The 20,503-nt window shown below is 40.4% G+C and overlaps 1 protein-coding gene across 2 annotated transcripts in view; it reads right to left on the bottom strand.

Annotated features, from left to right (window-relative positions):
* RGS7BP (regulator of G protein signaling 7 binding protein) overlaps positions 1–20,503 on the bottom strand; it is a 107,306-nt gene that overhangs the window by 10,013 nt on the left and 76,790 nt on the right. Inside the window, exons 4-5 of one of the 2 annotated variants that reach the window (XM_002815599.5) lie at positions 9,667–9,814; positions 6,087–6,157 (exon numbers count right to left, since the gene is read on the bottom strand). In XM_002815599.5, coding sequence (XP_002815645.1) covers positions 6,087–6,157; positions 9,667–9,814 — 219 coding nt within the window. Of the gene's footprint in view, positions 1–6,082; positions 6,158–9,666; positions 9,815–20,503 lie in introns of those variants that run through there. The other variant, XM_024247221.2, reaches the window with a different exon arrangement.

The raw sequence follows: 20,503 nt of genomic DNA, 5'->3' as shown, positions 1-20,503 counted from the left end.
GTACTGAGGATAATACCAAGATGGATCCTAATAGAAAGATAGTCCCTGGCCTCAAGGATCTTTCCATGATAACTATGAGGCTTCATGAAAAATGCCGTAAGAAAGATCTGAATACATGGAGAATGCCAGGAAGAAGGGGGGAGATTCCTCCCATTTGGAGGAGAAGGAAAAAGATGTTTATGGAAGATTCACGGAGGCCCTGGAGTTCATGCTGGGCCACGAGGAATGAGAACTTGGACATTTGGTGAAGGTGGCAGGGGATAGGCCTTCAGAATGGAGGGAACAGTGTGAATAAAGAGAAGTGATCAAAGGCAGCCTGAATTTGCGTCCAAGTGAATAGGCCAGTCTGGCTGGAATGAAGGGCTTATGAAGGAGGAGATAGTCCAAAACAGAGTTACTTAGAATTCTCTAACGATGCCTATACTTTCTTTTGCCTGCTGCCTTTGCACTTGCCACCTCTCTTTTCAGAAAAGTCCTCCCTCCTGAGACAAATGGCAAGCCCTCCTTCAAAGATTAGCTTAAACATTTTTTTTCCTGCAGTCTTTTCTGACTGCTCCATGCTTCTGCACTCCTTCACGTTCCCATTGCTTCTATAAACAATTGCTACAGCTCTTGGCACATCATCTGCATCCAATCCCACCTTCCCACTGCTCTGTAAGCAACTCTTTGTAAAAGTCTTAATGAATTTACCCCGGCTGCCCCAGCTCATTATCTGCCATTCACTTCCCCTCCTCCTTAAACAAGCTTCCATGCCCAAAATTCCAAGAAACCTGCTTTTGCCAACACCACAAGAGACTACCTTGTTGTTAAATCCTGTGGACACTTCCAATTCATATTTAGCTTCACCACTGGCCATTCCTTCTTTGCAACCTTCTTTGATTTATTTAATAATGCTCTTGTGATTTTCATCTCAGTCTCCTTTGTAAACTGATCTTTTTTCCTCTCAAACCTTCCATTTTGGTATTCCAGGACTCTTGTCTGTGCACACTGTTGGTAGGGCTTCAATTCCCACTATGCTGATGATGCTCAGATCTGTGTTTCAGTCCTCTCAGATCACATGTCTCACTTCAGCACTATTAACCACTGAGCACTGCTCCAGAAGGTTTCCCCCATGTCCAAAAGTTGCTGTTCTCTGCCTTTACTACTGCTCCTCTGTTCTCTCTAACTTGGTGACCAACATCGTTATTTACTCCGTTTTCCAAGTCTGAACTTGGGTTTCTTCCTTGATTCTGCTTCTCTTTATGCACCACATCCAATTGTCCCTGTCCTCCTCTCCAATCCCCTGACTTTAGGTGAGATCTTAAGCATTTCTCACCTGGATGACTGCACCTGCCTCCTCATGGAATCCTTCCAGTGGCTCCCAAACCTCTTAACATGGCCTAAGGGGCCTTAATGATACAGCTCTTGTCTCTCTCTTGTCTCTCTCTTAAGCCTTTTGTCTAGAGACTTTCCCAACTACTTAAGTCCTTGTAGTTATCAAAATCCCCTCCTATTTCATCTCCCCATATGCCTTCACACATTCAGAACCTTCTGCCTAGACTATCTTTTTTCTATTTCTTTGGCTAAGTGCTATTCATCCTAAAAATTCTCAGCACAGATACCTTCTAAAAAGCAATCCCTAATAATCCCCCATTTTCAATTCAAGCCTGGGCTAGGTGAGAATCTAATATACCTTGTAGCAACCCATGTCTAACTGTTATGACATTATTATATTGTGAGCACTAATTTCTGTGTCTTTCCAATTGTGTGTGTATGTGTGTGTGTGTGTGTGTGTGTGTGTGTGTGTGTGTGTAGGTCTGCATATGTAATAGTTGTTTTCAGCCCAACCCTGAAGGCTCTACCAGAATCTGTGAGAGAGGAGGCATAAGGCACTTGGAAAAGTTTCCTAGGTGATTCCCATCCAATTTTTCCCTGTTGAAAGGGACAGGTTTTGGTGGAGGAGAGACCTCCTCAGCACCTGGCACAGAATTTGACACATCATTGGTGACCATTATATGTTGGATGAGGATGGGGACAAAGGCTGCTGGGGTTAGAGGTCTGTTCTTCCTTCAGTAGATAGTGAGTAGACATTTCACATTTGTGAGTAGGAGCTCAACATAATAGAGTAATGCATTAAGAAATTAGATTGGTTTACATATGTCACACTGAATCTTGGACAAGAGATTGCAGAAATTGCAAAGGATATGGGGCTACTGGTAAAACTGCCCAGGATAATTTTCATACAGCAGCTAGAAACATAGAAAGTCTTTATGAGGCCCTTGGGGGAAGGACCTAGAAGGTCATCTCTACACTAGATGGTAGCATAACTGCCCAGTGTTCTTCAGCCAGATATCTGAGAACTCTTCTGCCTCACACAGCCAGGTTCGGTTCTGGATGTGGGGGTCCTGATTGGAGCAGGATGCTATGAGTTTGGGAGAACTATCTCTAGGCCCACATTAGTCTGGAGTAGTATTGTTCACAGGAAGCGACTCATTCTAGCCCAGGTCAATTCCTGACTTACCTACTTCCAGACTGATTCTCGTGCATGGCATCAACGACCAAATTCTATGCAAGAATGAACATACCGACGCCTCCCACAGCATTCACTAAGTCAGAATTTTGGAAAAAGCGAAACTGTCTTTCAGGCTTAATTTATTTCTGATTTGTTTTGTTTGATAACAGCATGCATTTAGAAGATGCTTGTCCTTCACTTTCCAATCTCCTTTTAGCCTCTGTCAGTAACCTTGCAGGCTCCCCACAGGTGGTTCCATTTGTAATCCATTTGACACAGCGAGACTATCATAATTAATGAAGTTCCCTATAGCACTGCCAGTGTCCTAGAATGTAGGACAGGAGGGGTGCTGAAGCAGTGGAAAGAACAGCGGGCTGAGAGCCAGGAGACCTGGCCCTTGTCTGCAGCCCGCGGTGGAACTCAGCAGTGCAAGGGTGGCTTGCTGTTCTTTTGTGCATCTCTAGGCCTGCAGTCTTAAACTGGATGGACGGGAAAGAAAAGGCTGTCTGAAAATGAAGGCATAATCACTAACCATTAAAATTCCCGCCCTTGGCCACCTTCCTTTCTTCTCCACTGAAAGTTGATTTAAAGTAAACCATTGGTGGAGCCGAGTTTTGACTGTAGTAGAAAGGGGAGAAGATATGATTAAGTCTTTAAATGCTGAAATAAACGTGGAACGGTTTTGGAGTTGAGGGCCGAGTTAGAGCCTGGAGAATAGCGGACTCAGTCGGCAGCATTTTCACGTGGTCAGGGGTTGAGATAGGAAAAATGGGGACCAGGAGTGGTATCTTTTCCCTTTTTTTCTGATTTAAAGACCCATGAAATGGAATAAAAAGAGAAAGGAAATAAGAAGGCAGAAAGAAAACAGATGGCTTTCTATAATGGTTTTCATCCCGTTAGAATCATGTTTTGACAATAAGGTCCTACAGAAAAGAAATGGAATACTTTTTTCCACATTTTACCCTGTACCATTTCCTGTACATATTATACCTGTATAATAAATAAACCACCTGAAAAGAATTCCGGAAAGGAATTGGGGAAGCCTCTATGGTCTATCTCAGTCTATGTAGCAAGAAGAATCTATATGAGTTGTTCATTAAAATGGTGCCATATGCATCTGTCAAAATGTTCCCAGAGAGACTCTTCAGGTTCCCTCTGGATCGTCCAGTTCAGACACAGTCCCCTTCCCCACTGGTCAGCTCAGTAGGCTGTGAGGTCATGTTAAACACATAGAGAACAGAGATGTATTGTCACATGCTAAGGGTTCCCATTTCTCCCCTCAGTGAAGAAACTCAAATTCCTCACAATCCTTTACATTAGTTATTTTTGATTATTAAAATCCTACTGCACCACTTCCTTCTGAATAAGTCCTTATATCTCCTTTCTAGTTTTTTCCTTTTTGTTCCCCAGATAGATCCAAGGTTCAAGTCCTGAGTATAATTTATTTTGATGACTACTCCCTTTTCACTCACGTTTTCACTCACAGTATCAACCTTCGATTATTATTATTACATTTAAAAATGTAATTAAAATTCTAATTATTTTTTTCTGTGTATAAAGATGACACAAAGTCACATAAAATATTTATATTATATTCTTTATGATTATAAATGACCAAATAAAACAAAATTTCTGTCTTTCTATTAACACACAGTCAAAAACTGCTGGATGAATGATCACTAAATGGGGAGGGAATGTTTAGGATGATGTGACTTAAAATATAGGTGACATGGCACCCATGAAATTCAGACTGGGGGACCCTGGGCAGCCATCCTCTTGGAAAGCTGAATGTGAGGGAGGACGAGAGGCCAGGGTGCTACTGATGAAGAAGGCTTGCCAAACCTATTAAGACACTGAGGACAGTTTCAGATATGAGCTGTGGATCTAAAGTCCTGGGGCCAATGCTTTGAATTGCAGGCTCAAGACCAGCCTGACATATACACTACACATGGTCTTTTGCAGAGTGAGTGGTAGCAGGGATTCCTCTATTTGATGGTGATTTGAGCAAAGCTGAGTTGGTCAACTTGTAAATAATAATAATAACAGTGACAACAATAATAATAACAAAGTGTTTGTCAAGTGTTTGCTCTCTAAGTTTGGTGGTAGGCATATGATACATTGCTTCATTTAATCCCCACAACAGACTTCTAAAGTAGGTGATACTATTATCCCGTTTGCAGGATGAGGAAATACATTTGCAGAAGTTAAACAACTTGTTCCAGGGTGCAAAGCTGGTAGGTGGCAGAGCCAGCATTTGAACCCAAGGCTATCCTTAATTCAAAGCCCTTGTTCTAAACACTGTGCTTATTTCTGGCAACAATCTTCCACGTGGTGGTCAGAGCAGTCTCTCATCACTACAGCATGTTTTCTACTTTCTTAAAACACAACACCTGTGGCTCAAGCCAGTTGGCCTTTGTGACCAGGCCCCTTCAGGGGATGTTCTGGGCTATCTGATGTGCTGTAGCCCCTGCTTCTTATTTTCTGACCTCCACCCCTGTGTAGCTCAGGCCACACTACTCCTCAGCCTCTTCATCTGGTGTTCTCACTTCCACCCCTCCACCTTCTGCTGAGCTGCTCCTGGAGCCAAGAGGAGCCTCCAGCTCCACTGCCAAATCCTCCTCCTCCTCTTCCTCCTCCTCACTTCAAGGCAAGTGGCACCCTGTCTTCCCTCCCATCAGGCTTTGCTCACTGAAAACAAGAAGAGTTTCTTTCTTGCCTCCTAGAAGCCTTTCTCCACCTCTATGTACCATCCTCTGAAGTTGGTACTTTACCTGTGGCTGCTCCAGCCATGTATACTTAATGTAAGCACTTATTATTGGTCCTTTGTACACATCGTCAGTCTCTGGGGCTGCAAAGGTAGGTGCAGATTTAACAAACATCGATTGTGACAGGTGTTATTCTACTATGTCCCAGGCTCCAGATACTGAGGATACGATAGTTTAAAAGGCGTGCAGAGGACTTTCCCTCATTCTAGTGAACATCTCCCTCTCATTTCTGCATTAGGGCATATACTCCCATAGGATAGACCTGGAGACACACTGCCTGATTTCACATCCCAGTTTTTCTACTTGCAGTCTGTGTGACCTTGGCCAAGTTAGCTAACCTCTCTGTGTGCCAGTTTCTAGTAAATTGGGAAACACTAATAGCGTTTCCCTCAAAGTTGTTTAGAATGAAATAAGTTAATACAGTTAATACATGCAAAGTATTTTGAATAGTGGCATGCTGTGAGTTCTCAATATATGTTAATTTTTTGGATTACTTTTTAAAGATAATTACACAAGTGGATGGCAGAGATCTTCCTTTGTAGGTGTTCTTAAGTGTCTTGCTGTGCCTGGCATAGTGCTTTCCACAGTGAGTAATAGGGCCAGTGGAGGAGGAGTTCGTTTTAAGGTCAGAATGTACCTTGGGCCCCCTCAGAGCATGCTGTGTTCACCAGAGAGTTTCTAGTCTCATTTTGATATCTTCTTGAAGACTAATGAATGCTCAATGCCTTCTGCTGTTTGTGTGAGACACATGCTTTAATTTCCAAGAAACAATTCCCAAGGTTATCCCATTAAAAACATCCTCTGCCTCAAAGAGAAGTGACAAGACTCACCTTGATTTTTCAATGGTAAAGGCATAGTTTCCCTGAGTTTGCTTAAAAGGTTTTTCATTTCTCTCATGTCTCTGTAAAATTGATAAAAACACAGAATAATCAGCTGTAAATTTTCAAAACGAAATCTCAAACAATCTGTTATATGAGACAACTGAAGGATGAGAGTCTGTGTCTAATTGCACTAGCTCTAGTTTCCAGTAGGCAAATATTGAATTTATTTTGTTTTTACAAGAAAAAAAATCTGAGATGGGTTGGCTCAGGAAAAAGTGAGAGCTATTCTGCCAAACATTTCTACAGGGCATTCTCCTGCAGGAGCCCTCATCTCTGCCTGCAGTCGAACCTGGCTGAGATCAGAGAAGAGCCATTGGTCATGAGGACAGTGCTTTAGATTTGCACAGAGACACCAAGGAAGTACAACTGGAGCAACAGGGCTACCCAGGGCAAACTTGAGGCTGGGTGATGGTGCTGTCAAGGCTTTACGGTCAGAGGACTATAGTGGCTATGTACGTTCACTTGCTGTTATTTGCTCGTTTGTTAAAATTTGTATAAATTTAAGGAGTACAAGTGTAGTTTTGTTACTTTGATATATTGCATAGTGGTGAAGTCTGTGGTTTTAGGGCATCCATCACCCCAATAATGTACATTTTACCCACTGAGCATTTTCTCATCCCCCACACCTTCCCACCCTTCTGAGTCTCTGATGTCTATCATTCCACACCCCATGTCCATGTGTACCCACCATTTAGCTCCCACTTACAAGTGAGAACATGCGCTATTTTGTTTTCTAAGTTGTTTCACTGAAGACAATGGCCTCCAATTCCATCTTCTACTTGGTTTTAATAGTCTCTTGTTACCATGATTGGAATTCAGCATAACTCAGGTATTAAGCATTTACCAGGACCAACACTTATTACATTGACTTGGAATAATCAAAGAGTAACAAATTCTAAAACTTCCAGAGAAGAGCTCCTTACAATAGATGAAACAGAAAGGGGCGCAGTATGGGAACAAGCGGGAAAACAACCCCACCCGGGGACAGCTGGGCCTTCCTCTAGCATGGACCGTCCTTCCACACTTCCTGACTTCAGCACACAGCATGCAATGCCACTGCACACATCCAATATCTTCCCTCATCTCAGAACATGCATGGTCATAAAACCCCAGAATTGTAAAGCAGGAAGCCATTTCAGGAGGCTTCTAGTCTAAGGTAGGGGAGAACTCATCTTTTGAAACCCTTGGGCCAATGGTCCCTACACACGTCCAGGTGGTTGTGCATTGAAGAAAGTGCTCTTGAAACCCCAGGACATAGGGGCAGATTTCATTTAAAATAGCCAGGAACATAATCTGGTACAAAAAGCAGATGCATCTTTTAATTAACTGAGGATAGGCAAGCTTTGGCAGGCACCATGGGTTTAGGAAAGTTTTGTGAGGAAGATCATCTTAAAGTTGAAGAAATTCTATCCACTTATTTTTTCTTCTGTTATTTGAGGAAAGACCGTCACCATGTAATTTTAGGTATGAAACCTCTCAGTCCATTTCACAAAACACCACTGTTCTGTTGAGCACGGTTTGAGGACCGTTTTCTTAGGGTAATTCTGGAGACCTCATGGGAGCTCCTTTTCAAGTATTGACTGATATGTGAAGAGGAACTCAAGTCTCAGTAATAATTGATTGGAAAAGGAAGGGAAAGCAGCCTTGAGGATCTGCAGAAATATACCTGTAAAAACTTTCCAAATCCACTCCCATGGGTGCGAGGTATGAGGATGTATCTGTGGGCTGCATGCTGATCAAGTAAGAAAGGAGGGCAGGAGAAAGGAAGCAGGGCCCCACCTCCACAAGTGCAAGGCACGGTCTGTTTTCATGTAAGATCTCAAGGACAGATGGAATGGGTGATAAAGGGCTAGGAATGCAACATGGGGGATTGAGGCAAGGTCTCCTCTAATAAAGCACCGATTCTCAACCTTGGCTGCTGCACAGGAGAATCACCTTAAGCCCAGGTCTCACCCCAAGAGAGCCTGATTTAGTTGGCTTATAGTGGGGCCCAGCCATCAGTATTTTAAAAATTCCCTCCTGATGACTTAACTGTGCAGTCCAGTTTGAGACCCATGATCTCTCAAGGCAGACAGCCAGGGAGAACGGAGTTAGCCACATCCTGGACCAGGTCCACTGTGCCCACCTCCATCTCCTTTGACCAGAATCTGGGCTTTCAGGCTGAACCAAAACATTGCCAAAGTTGTGGGCCTTAACTATCCTACTCTTACTGCTAACCCTTCTTAAAAGCTTATAAGGCGTGAATATAGCTGCTGTCTAAGGTCTGCAAAGTAAAATGGCCTCACTGATGTTTATGCCCTGATATGGCATTTCAGCAGATATTTTTTTCCCTGGGAACAGAGCTAAGAATTTTCTATTTTATAAATTAAGATAAATCACTCCCTCATCATTTGTCTATAGTGCCATCAAACGGTGCCAAACAGCTTTATTGTTTGAATTGTTGCATTTCCAAGCTTATACAAAATCCAAGTTTTATTAATAGCACATAATTACCACATGCTCCAATTTTCTATAAACACAGAAATTCGGTAATTAGCTTTAGAATTATATCACAATCTGAAAGTAGAACCACAATGGCTATAAATGCCATTGTGTGTTACATTTCTAAAAATAAAAAAAAAATAAAATGTTCATTATGTTGTCAGTGACTCAACCTCATACACACAGAACACTCAGTGGAATTGCCCAGTATTCATTCAGCTGCTTGGTGCCAGCTCTGGGGACATTAGTAGCAAAGGGCACAGATATCAGTGTAAAGGCAAATAAACAAGAGGCTTATCTTTCTGCTTCACAGAATGTCATTTTTAGCATCTAGATGGGACATAGTATTTATTATAATATTATTATTATTACTCCCTTTTCCTAAATAAAATAAAATCACTGTAGAGTCTCTTCTTTTCAAGAAAGAACCTGCCTCTCTAGAAGTGAGCTACTGAAGTTAAGAAAATGCATTAACTTGCTTTGACCACTGAGGGGCCATCAGCCACCTTATGGAGAGTAAGAGAAGGGGGCCCTGGGAGAAGCCCTCTGTGGACTGGACAGAATGCTCAGACCCCGAATGGCAGCTAAGCAGGCTGTTCCATATACCTGAAACCTGAGACTTTACTGGAGGCATCTTTGTGTAATTTTGGATTTTCTCCCTTAAACAAATGGGAATTTTGGGTACCAGCCCAGTAGGTGAACTGTGACAGCATGTAGACTTTCTCCCCTCCAAGGCAGCACACTGTTCTCATTTTCCATGGAGATGCAATGTGTTGGAGTGGGAGAAGCGGAGGACTGGGAGCCTGTGCCTACTGTGGGTGCTGCTAGTGTTCCTCTGCAGGATTTGGACTGCTTACCCTCTCTTGTCTCAGTTTTCTTGTCTGCAGATTAGGCAGTCTCCAGGGTCCCTGACAACACTATGCTCCTCCGGCATACCAAAGAAAGCTTTGTTTCTGAATCTGAACTAGAAAACCTCGTCTCTCTGTGGCCCCTAAGAACATTAACGGGAGGAGGATTGGCAGTCTATTCAGGGTAACTTCCCACTTACCTTTCAGTGTTCTCAATGTCTGTGGAAACCTGCCAGGAATGTTGCTGACTATCTACGGGGGATGATGAGGAGTCTTCTAGGGCAGGTGTTTCAGCACTCTCCTCAATTTTGCAATCCAAACTCTTGGTTCCCCCGCCAGGTTCCTTTCCTAAGGGAGGGAGGGTGTTGGTAAAGAGAAGAGGAATAAGAAATCATAAAGGCAGTTTCCATATGCAGGATGTCAGTGCAAAGGTTGGCTCTGCTTTGAGTCAAATGTTGCATTAACCCTAATAGCTTTCTGAATAATAAAATAATTAGATATATACATGTATGAGTGTGTGTGTTTGTGTGTATAGCATGTTTTCACAACATTCCGGAAAAGACAGCTTGAGGTCAATGCAACCTAAAGATCAAGATAATATTAAAGTCCCCATCTTTGATAGAGTATTGGTGTTTTATAACCCATTCTTAGTGAATTAGATTAAGTTAGCTCAGGAGGGGGGATTTAGCTTGTGACACCTACTGGCTTTTGGTGCTTAGATGCAGGAGCAGGTGAAAGGGCCAGGAGCAGGTGACACCCAGCAGAGAGAATGAGAGCTCCTGCTGTTTTCTCTGATTCTAGACACTGGCCCTCTCAGCATGCAGCAGGGATCATGCAGCTGCCTTCCAATTCCTTGGCTCTCCAACCTCCTTCAACACATCCTTCTATGAGGAGAGAGCCCAACCTTGATCCAGCCTTACACTGCTGAGACCATAAAACACCATCAACTCAAATGTGAATGCCACGTAGTAGGTAGCCGTCCACAGCAGTGCACAGCCTACCCACTAAGACTTGTATTCACCATGATTGATCTCAAGTGAATAAATCAGTACTTTCTGGAAACAAATCTCCAAACTGGTTCAGCCATAAATTTGTATGAAATGAAGTGGGAGGGTATGGTGTACGGCCTAGGCATAAGCTCTTAATGTCTTTTATTCTTTCTTGAAAATCTGTGCATCCGTAGGGGGGTATCCTAGTACCATGGAAATGGTCAATGAGGCCTGAGAACTGGGTTTTAAACCTGGCTTAGTCATTTGTTCATTCATTCACTCACTCATTCATTCATTCATTTACAAATATATCTTGAGTGTCAGCTACCAGCACTGGGATTGATGCTGGAGATATGGAGGTGAAAGAAAGTCTCTGTCTCATGGAGCTTACAGCGCTGGAGTTAAACAATAAAAACATTATACAAATAATTACAAAGCTGTTGTATAACATTATGTAGTCCGGAAAAAAGGGTAGCTATTTTATATAGTGTTTTTGCCTCCTTTTTCCAGTTTTATTTTTGTCATATAGATATAACTCCAGACTAGTTGTTAAGTAATTGTTACAGCCCATATCACTGAATATTCATGAGGTAGTGGCTATATCACCTTACCTTTTAGCTCAGTTTCCTTAATCCTGCTGTGATTGTTTTGCATTAACAAGAAAACTGGTAAAAAACAAAACCTACAAACTTGTGAAGACGATGGCTGCTCATGGTAAAATCTAACAGGAAGTTTTTTCATTGGATTCCTGCTGGAGGGAAGTAGCAAAAATCTCATCCCTGAAGTTTCTAACCCATGTGGTAACAACACAAGGAGAAAGAGCGAAGCAATTTAATTGGTTGTATGTCTTTCACCAACCTATAGTAGAAATCGACCTCAGAATATTCAGCCAGAGCACATGCACACATTTACTGATGAGAAACTTTGATCCTTTCCTGTGTACTTTATGCACATTGATCCTGGGTGACGGGACTTGCCTGAGGAATTGTTTTTCCAATTTTATGGTATGCTCTTGGGGGGAAATTAATTAAGCACATAATTTAGCACATTACCATTTCACAGTTGGAGGGCATTGACCTCTTAAAAGCATTTGCATTTTGCCCCTTGGCAGAGTGTGGCAAGTGCAGTCAGTCTACCAGCTATGTATCTCTAGGCAGGGTCAGCCTTAGGATGTGAGTCTGAGCAGGGGTAGCTGAGATGAGGGGAAGCGGCAAAATGAGGACTCCCCCAAAACAGTCCTCTGCTTTTCAAAACCTGAAGGCTTCTGTTACACTCCTGCCTTGGTGAATGGAGTGTGGTTTGGGCATCAAAGAGGATGAGGGGAAGAAGATTCACCAGAATTCTCTAGTTTATGGGCTTTGTCTAGCTTTGGGGCCATATTATTCCTTGTCCTGAGGTCCAGACTATAGAGCCTGAAGCTTTTATTCCAATGGGGACAAGGGGGGACAAGGGAGGACACCAGGAAATGTGATGTTCCTTGTTGGAGTCCTCTCTCCACCTCCCCCATATCACACCTTTTACATGCAAAGCCATAAATGGGATCTAGTTGACAACACCTTTGATTATACTTAATACCTGTGATTATTCTGCTACTTAAAAGACAAATGCCCTTCCATAACTTTTGCAAAGTAAAACATCATTTTAAAGATTTCAAAGATCCTGAAACAGCCCTATGGGCTTGTAAAGGCAGGTAGTAAGCTACTTTTCCTATTTTTGGTGACTTTTAGATCTAACTCTGCTAATGTAGCTGAACCAGGATGGAAACCACGAATGTTGGCCCTCAGTTTAGGGCTTTCTGTCAGCTCAAAAAATCCCTGCAGAAGTTTGATATGGTATCTTCTTTAGCTAACATGTCTTAAAAGACAGAAAAGATCAATATGAATTTAAGGGGTTTTCAATTCCAGAATGTATGTGGTGTCAAGTTTACATATTAATTGTCGGATTTTAATTAATTGTTTGGATTGTAATTGCTCTCATTTACCGATAGTACTGACTTTATGCTAGGATTCTTCTCCACCACATTACATGTTTATGGCCTTCATAGAAAGGTCCACTATCAGAAATGATCTTGCTTATGTATTTGCTTACTAGTTTATTGTTTGCTGTTCCCGGCCCCACACTCATCTCTCATCTCCAAACTTCATAGGTAAACTCTGTAAGGCCAATAATTTTATTTGTTTTCTTCAATTCTATAAGCTTACTACCAAAGATCAAGGCTTACACACAGTAGTATCTCAATAGATATACAGCATTAAAAAATGTAATTATACTATATATGTTGTTATACAACTTACTTTGCTACTGTAGTCCAGCTTAGAGATATTTTCCTGTTAGTGCATTTTAATTTATGGAATGCTTTCTAATGGATGGGCAGTATTCCATAATAAAGAATTTAGGTTTTAATTGTTCTCTTTTTCCACAATATGCCAATATTTATGTAAAACAGATCCTTTGAGGCAGAATACTGAGACAAAGTATATGTATGCACATTTTAAATTTTAATATATATTGCCAAATTGGCTTCTGAAAAGGCTATGCTAATTTACACTGTACGTCCACCAGTGGTAAACCAGTGGGCCCATTTCCCCACCCCTTTCCCAGCACTTCATATTATCAACATTAATTTTTGCTAATCTAATGGGGAGAAATAGAATCTCATTGCACTTTTATTTTTATTTTTCATTTCCTTTATTACTACTGAGGTTAAACTTATTTTCTTTTTTTGTTTTTTACTTTCTTTTTAAAAAAACTTTTAAGTTCTGGGGTATAGGTGCAGGTTTGTTACATAGGTAAACATTTATTTTCCTGTTTAATTGACCACTTGTGTTTCTTCTTTACATTTTCTATTTGTATAATGTGCCCATTTAAACAATGGGTTGGGTTTCTTATTGATTTGTAGGGGTTCTCTCCATATAATGGATACTGATCATTTGCTATACATACTGCTTATATCTCTTACTCTATTATGTCTTTTAATTTTGTTTGTAATGTATTTTGTCAAAAGTTAAATTTGTATAGTCAAAGCTGTTCATCTTTTGTGTCTTTTGGTATTATGCCTTGCCTATATTTTCTTCTAATACTTGCACAGTTTTGAAATGTTCAGTTCTATAATTCATCTGTAATTTACTTTTGTATATGGTATGGTATAATAATCTAAATTTTTAGTTCAAATGAAGAGCCTATTGCCCTAACAGCATTTAATGACTTTTCTATTGACTTTGCTCTTTCTAATATATTAAGTTCCTACATAAATGTGGGTTTATTTCTGGATATACTGTTTTATTTTATATTTATTTGTTTATCTTTGTGGCAATTCCATGATATTTTAATTATTATGTTTTTAGTATTCAGTACAGAAAGGTCTCCTTCACTGTACTTTTTCCACTGACATTTTTGAATTTTGAAATTTCGAATCCACTGCGAATGAAACTATAAATTACTATCATGTAAGACTTTGACTTTTATTAAAGCATGAATCATTGATTATTTTTTAAGTATTGTCTAGGTTTAATGGTTTATTTAAAATGTTTTCTCTTCTTACATTAATTTTGATAATTCATTCGTTCTAGAAAACAATCCACCAAATACATTTTTAATAGTATAAAGTTGAATGCGGTTTTCTCTTGGAACTGTTTCATACCCTAATGCTGTTTATTTATGGCTCCTGATTTCTTTGTATACCACTTTTTCTTGGATTTCAAACATATCTTCTTCTTTTTTGAATTCAGTTTTCATTTTTGGGAGCATACCCTTGACTAATTATTTCAGAGGAGATCTGTGGAATGCAAAATTTGTTAGTTTTTACATGACCGAAAATAGATTTTCTTCTCTCTCTCTCCCTCTTGGTGCTCACACTTAGATTCTAATTGGCTGGATATACAAATTCATGTTCAAACTAAGTTTTTCTAATAACTGGTATGACACTGTTCTCTTTTATCTATACCTAGGGATGCACCATTTTTTTTAACTTTGATTAAATATGATTCAATACAATTTGATTCTATACTATTATTTAATATATAGTCTATATTTAAATTTTCCCAATGGTTTCAATAAAATACTTTATCATTTCTTTTTAAATTGAGGGATCCATTTAAGGACTATGCACTGCATTTACTTGTTGTGGCTTTTTTTTTTTTTGAGTCAGGGTCTCGCTCTGTTGCACAGGCTAGAGTGCAGTGATGATAATAGCTCACTGCAGCCTTGAACTCCTGGGCTTATGTGATCCTCTCTCCTTAGCCTCCCAATAGCTGGGACTATAGGAATACAAGACCATGCCTGGCTAATTTGTTTTTATTTTTTGTAGAGATGGGGTCTTACTATGTTGCCCAAACTGATCCTGGCCTCAGGCAGTTCTCCCATCTCAGCCTCCCAAAGTGCTGGAATTACAGGCATGAGCCACTGTGCATGGCCTGTCATGTTTCTTTATGTTCTTTTAATCTAGAACAGCATCTTTGCCTTTTTCACTTTTAATGTCATGAATATTTTTGAATGAAGAGTTCAGGTCAGTTGTTCTATATAATAATGTCCTTCCATTTGGATTTGTCTGATGGGTCCCACATGCCTAGATTCAGAATAAACATTTTTTTGGCAAGAATATTATAGGGGTGATACTGTGTCCTTAGTGCATCACACCAGAAAGAATGTGAGTCAGTTTGTCTTATTCATGATGCTAAGTATTATCAATCATTTGTTTAATGTGGTTTCTGCCAGCTTGTACCATTGTAGATGCACCCTTTTCCCCTCTGTAACTTTTTTTTTTTTTTTTGAGACAGAGTCTGTCTCTGTTGCCCAGTCTGGAGTGCAATGTTGTGATCTCAGCTCACTGCAACCTCTGTGTCCCAGGTTCAAGCAATTCTTGTGTCTCACCTACCTGAGTAGCTGGGATTACAGGTGTGTACCACCATGCCCGGAATTTTTTTTGTATTTTTAGTAGAAACATGATTTGGCCATATTGGCCATGCTGGTCTGAACTCCTGGCCCTAAGTGATCCACCCACCTTGGCCTCCCAAAGTGCTGGGATTACAGGCATGAGCCACCGTACCTACCCATCCCTCATAACTATTAAGTAATCTACAAAGTGATTCATTGAGATAGTCTAATATTTTAACTTTAGATATTTATTTGTTTTTTTAGGGTTGGGGAATTGTTTTCTATTTTTCTTGATTATCAGTTTCTCTCAATTCTCTCTGTTGTGTCCGAATTGCTATTTTATATTGGAGTCTCTGGCTCAATCTTTCACATTTTTAAAGTATTCTCCATACTCAAATGATCTTTTGGGCTGAATTCTGGGAGAATACCTTGACTTCATCTTTCAGTCCACCATTTTGGGCTCTCAGTATTTCCATTATGATAATGTTAAGAACTGTGAAAAGTTTGAGATTTTACCTTACTTGCAAATTAGCCTATTGTAGTTTCATGGATACTGGAAGAAGACATGAGAGTTCTCGGTCAGATACAAAGGTAGTTTATTACTCACAGAATAGCAGTAGCAAGAGGATTAGCATTTGTGCTAGTTTTTTTGAGTCCTAATTCCCACAGTGAGGAGCAAAAGGGCCAAACACTACCTGTACACACAGTGGGCTGCGTGACAGGAGGGGAGAACCCTGAGCTTAGGGATTCTGTGTCTTTTATAAGCATGTCTGCCCTTTGCTGAAGAGGGAAATATTTTCATTATACTGAATAGTAAGCATGTCTTGCTCTGGAAGAAACACTGTCTCTGTTTTCCAAGGCATTTCCTAAATAAACATCCTTGAGAAGATAGGGTAAAACAAAGGGCAGTCAGTGCCCCATTTTGCAAGATGTGCCGAATGCGAGAGTCCAGTGGAGAATTGTCTCCCAACACGAATTAACCCATCTATTTTTATTTGATTGGTAACATTTTTACTTCCAACAAATCTGGCTGCTTCCTTTATGTTGCAGACAAAAATTGTTTTATGAATATGCAGACTCATAAATCTCTTTGCATATATTGATCACATATATTTTAAAATTTTTATCACTTTTAACATTTGTTCTTCAAGTATTAGTCATTTGTTATATTTGGTATCTCCTTTTTATAGTGTTTGTTTTTCTTAAAAATCTTGTCATTCCTGAATGTCTATTCAAATTTGTTTTTCAGGACCTCTGTCTATCCATTAATAACAGTGTCCTCCTTCTGGTGATGATGGAGAAGGGGGTGTGTCAAAAGGGGCTGGACAATATGTGTCAAAAGCATTTCTTCTAGGTGTGAGAGTTTGCCATCTCCAGTGGGTACCTGGGTACCCTGCCTGTTTTTGGCCCTGTGCCTGCTCTAAGTTTCCTGTTTACAACTCCTATTCCAGAGAGATATACTGAGCAATTTAGTCTAGAAAAAGCACTGTAGTCATGTGCTCACTTTCTTTTTCTTCTGCAGCTGTCCTTGTGGAGGCTCAGATTTATTTTATACTCTTTTCTGCTTTGCTGCTCAGTCCTGACACTTACACAAGGTGTCCTCCTGGGGCAAGCACTGATAGTCTCTGCTGCTCAGTGTGGGGTAGCCCAGCTTTTCCTTAATGCAATTTTGAACATTAATTTTCCTGACAGCAGTTCCAGCAGTCTTTCCCATGATTTATATTTGGGGACTCTGAGTTTGAAGAATCTCTGGAATTGACCTCATTTTCACAGAAAATTTCTCCTGCTTGAATTTCTTCTCGAGTTTCTTATCTGCTAGGGTTTCCTCTATTTTATTTTCACCAGTCTAATCCCAATTGCTTTTTAGCTTTGACAGATTTCTCAGAATTTCTAGTTTGTTGAAGTCATCATTCCTTGTTTTTCAAGGTTGTGGGAGACTGTTTTGTGTTTGTCATCCTCTATTTTCTTTTCCTCTTACTATTAGAAATTGCTGTGTGACAGAGCTATGGCCAATGGACTCTGATCAGGAGTGATGTACGCCTCTTCCAGACTGGCCCCTAAAAGTCCTCCTATATGATCCCTCAGGTTTTCCTTGTTTTCCCCCTGATGATCTGATGAATGCAGAGAATGGAAAGAGCAACACTGCCCACTCTACCCAGCTCTGGCATTGGACTATGCCATCGGTGAATAATGAACTTTTATTGTTCTAATCCACTGAGATTTGGCATTATCTCATACAGTAGTTACCCTACCCTGACAAATACAGGAACTAGTATGGACTTATTCCTTTCATTACATGTTTTTCCATTATTTCAGTGGATTTTCACCAGGAAGGAAAATATATGCGTAAGTTCAGTCCAACATCTCTGGATAAACTTTTCCTCTAATTATACTCTCTTTCTTTTGACAACAGATACAGAACTAAAGCAATTTATTCACTTATTCAATAACCATTAATTGAAACTTTACTCTGCCTGAGGCACTCTGCTAGGTGCTAGGAATACAACGGTGAACATACTCATGGTGATCAAAGTCTAGAGAGGACAATAGGTAAGAAACCAGGCAACCACCTCTCAATGTAACATGTGCCATTATTAGTGTCATGGAAATGCTTGAGGGACACATTGAGTGGGCATTGGCTCAGGCTTGGAGGGTCAGGAAAATCTTTCTGAAGAAAGTTATGACCTTCATAAGTTGTCTAAGTTATGACCCAAAGAAAGTATAGGGATGGGCCAAGTGAAAGGGACAGGGGTAGGGTGAGTTAGGGTGGGTCATATGTCCAAGGCAGAGGAAAAAACTGGAAGGAACTTGCAAGCTAATGTTCCTCAAAGTAGTTCAAGATGATTCAAGTGGGGTAGGGCAGGGTATAAGGGCAGGCGAGGTGGGGATTACTGGTGAGATAGGAGACTGGAGAGGTTTTTAGAGTCAGTTCATAGATATTCTTCTGAGCCACATTAAGGAGTCAGCAGAGCCATCCAAACCTGGAAAGTGGCCAATTTGAGTTCTTCATCCCCAGCATCACCCCCTTTGACAGGTTATCCTCAGAATTCAGTACTTGTTTTCACATATCAGGTGGGCTCCTTGCCTTCTTCTTGGAAAAGAGGCCAACATGTGCTTCCAAATGGTGACTTCAAGTCAATGTTTTGCTTTGCCCAAGGGAGTTGCTGTACATTTAAAATCATTTCTTATTATGAAATGAAAAACTCTGTCCCCTGAAAAATCAATTTCAGGCGTCAGTGAACAAATATTTGCTCAGGAGGGGATGGGGTAGGGGAGGAAGAGAACCCTTAGAGCACCTTAAAATCATACCATGCTGGTTGCATCACTGTTTAGAACTAGGACATCAAAAACTTGGCCACTTTCCTTAGAGTCTTGCAAAGCTTTTAGCCTTCAGCTCCTTGGGGATTTCTATGTATTTTTAGCTTGTTTATGGATAATATAATAGGCATGTTTGAGGAAAATTTAAGGGAAACCACCCATGAAGCACATAACAAATTGAAAGGCTGGTTATTCTTATATTCGTGAGAAATTGCTGGTCATTCACGAGAAATAAAAACACATCTGATTGTGGGGCAGTCTCAGGGGTGCAATAGAGCACTCTCAGCTTTAGGAGTCTTTGGCACAGGCACCAGAGGAGTGGGCTGGGAGTCCTTTATCACACCCACTCTAGAGACCTCTTTCCTTCTCATCTCTTATTTCTCCCATCCTTTTTCCTCCACTCGTGTTTTCCCCATTCCTCTTTTCTTTGCCCCTTCCATTCCTTCTTGCTTTCCTGCCTGTCTTCAGCTTGCCAGTGACAATGGGAGGCACTGCCATAGATAATATCTTTTTGGATGTCCTTAGTTTGGTCACTGTTGTCCAGTAAAGTCAATTTATCCATTTGAGTAAATTTCTCCAGGAATCAAAACAGAATAAACCAATCTTCTCTGGGATAATACTGTATCAGTGCCCTATCACTTCCTTGGTGGCAGGGGTAAATTTCCTACATCCTTTGTACTTCTGACACATTACCTGCTATGACACTATGCACTGAACAGGCTTGCAGGGCAGTTTGCATACTGACTGAATGCGAACACAAAATGAACATGGCTTACATTAGATTCACGGATGCTTATGAATCCAAACAGTTATACTAACTCTCATGCATTTTCATAACTGCTAGGTGCTTTTTAACTCCATGCACTGTGAAAAGGACTGGGGAAATATAGGCTGTTTTTAAAAGTAATCCACTTTTACTCTCTTGTGTTTCTAAAAAGCATGTAACTTAAATAGAAATAAATTATATTAATTCAGTTAGTCATTTACCCATATTAAAAAGCAGTTTCAAAGGTTTGTCCACACTATGGTAAGAAGATATTCTTAGGGCCATAAAACACATGGCAAAACATAATAATTATGCCATACCCGGAGTTCCATTCTTCCCATGTACTGGGAGATAAACATTTTCCAATTCAGAAAAGATACAAAACCATCCCCTTCTCCTACTGCCCTTTGGCCTCCTCTGTGCTCCTTGTGGCACTGCCACAGCCCCCAGAGTAGCAGCCTTCGTGGTAGTGCCAAGTAGCTGTGTAAGAAGCACAGAGCCCCCTTGGAACACAGGAGAAGAGCAAACAATAGAAGATACATTCAAAGGATGTCCTTATGGGGCTCTGACTGCTCCCTTTCCAGCCCCTAACATAGAGCAGCACAGTGTCTAAGATGTATTCACTCTATAGTTAATTAATTCAGACTTTTCCATACTGGGTGTCAGGGCTAACTCCTATGCCTTTTGGATCACATGAATGTTTCATTTTATTTATTTACTTTTACTGTATATAATAGTTTCTTAGAATTAAACTTTTTCACCCATTTTATATGTTTTGTAAATAAGATGATATATGGAGTTAAAATTCTCTCCACCCTTGAAAGTACTTCTCCGAACTTAGTGTTATTTTGGTAAGAAACTAAATACACAAGGGATTTTAGCTATTAAGCATGGTTTTGAAATATGCTCACTAATCATTAAATAAGATAAAATTCAGCTAACTGTGCTACTATCCTTTATTTCTCCATTTGATATGTCCTCCTGCCCTTCTCCAATGTAGCTTAGCAAGAATGGTCTAGTGCAGTGGAACAACCACAAACTTTGTGGTGAGATAAATGTGCTATGTGACTTCGGGCAACTTACCTCATTGAG

This window comes from Pongo abelii, chromosome 4, assembly GCF_028885655.2.
Source record: "Pongo abelii isolate AG06213 chromosome 4, NHGRI_mPonAbe1-v2.0_pri, whole genome shotgun sequence".
Taxonomy (NCBI): Eukaryota; Metazoa; Chordata; class Mammalia; order Primates; family Hominidae; genus Pongo; species Pongo abelii.
This window is presented reverse-complemented; position numbering and strand designations above follow the sequence as displayed.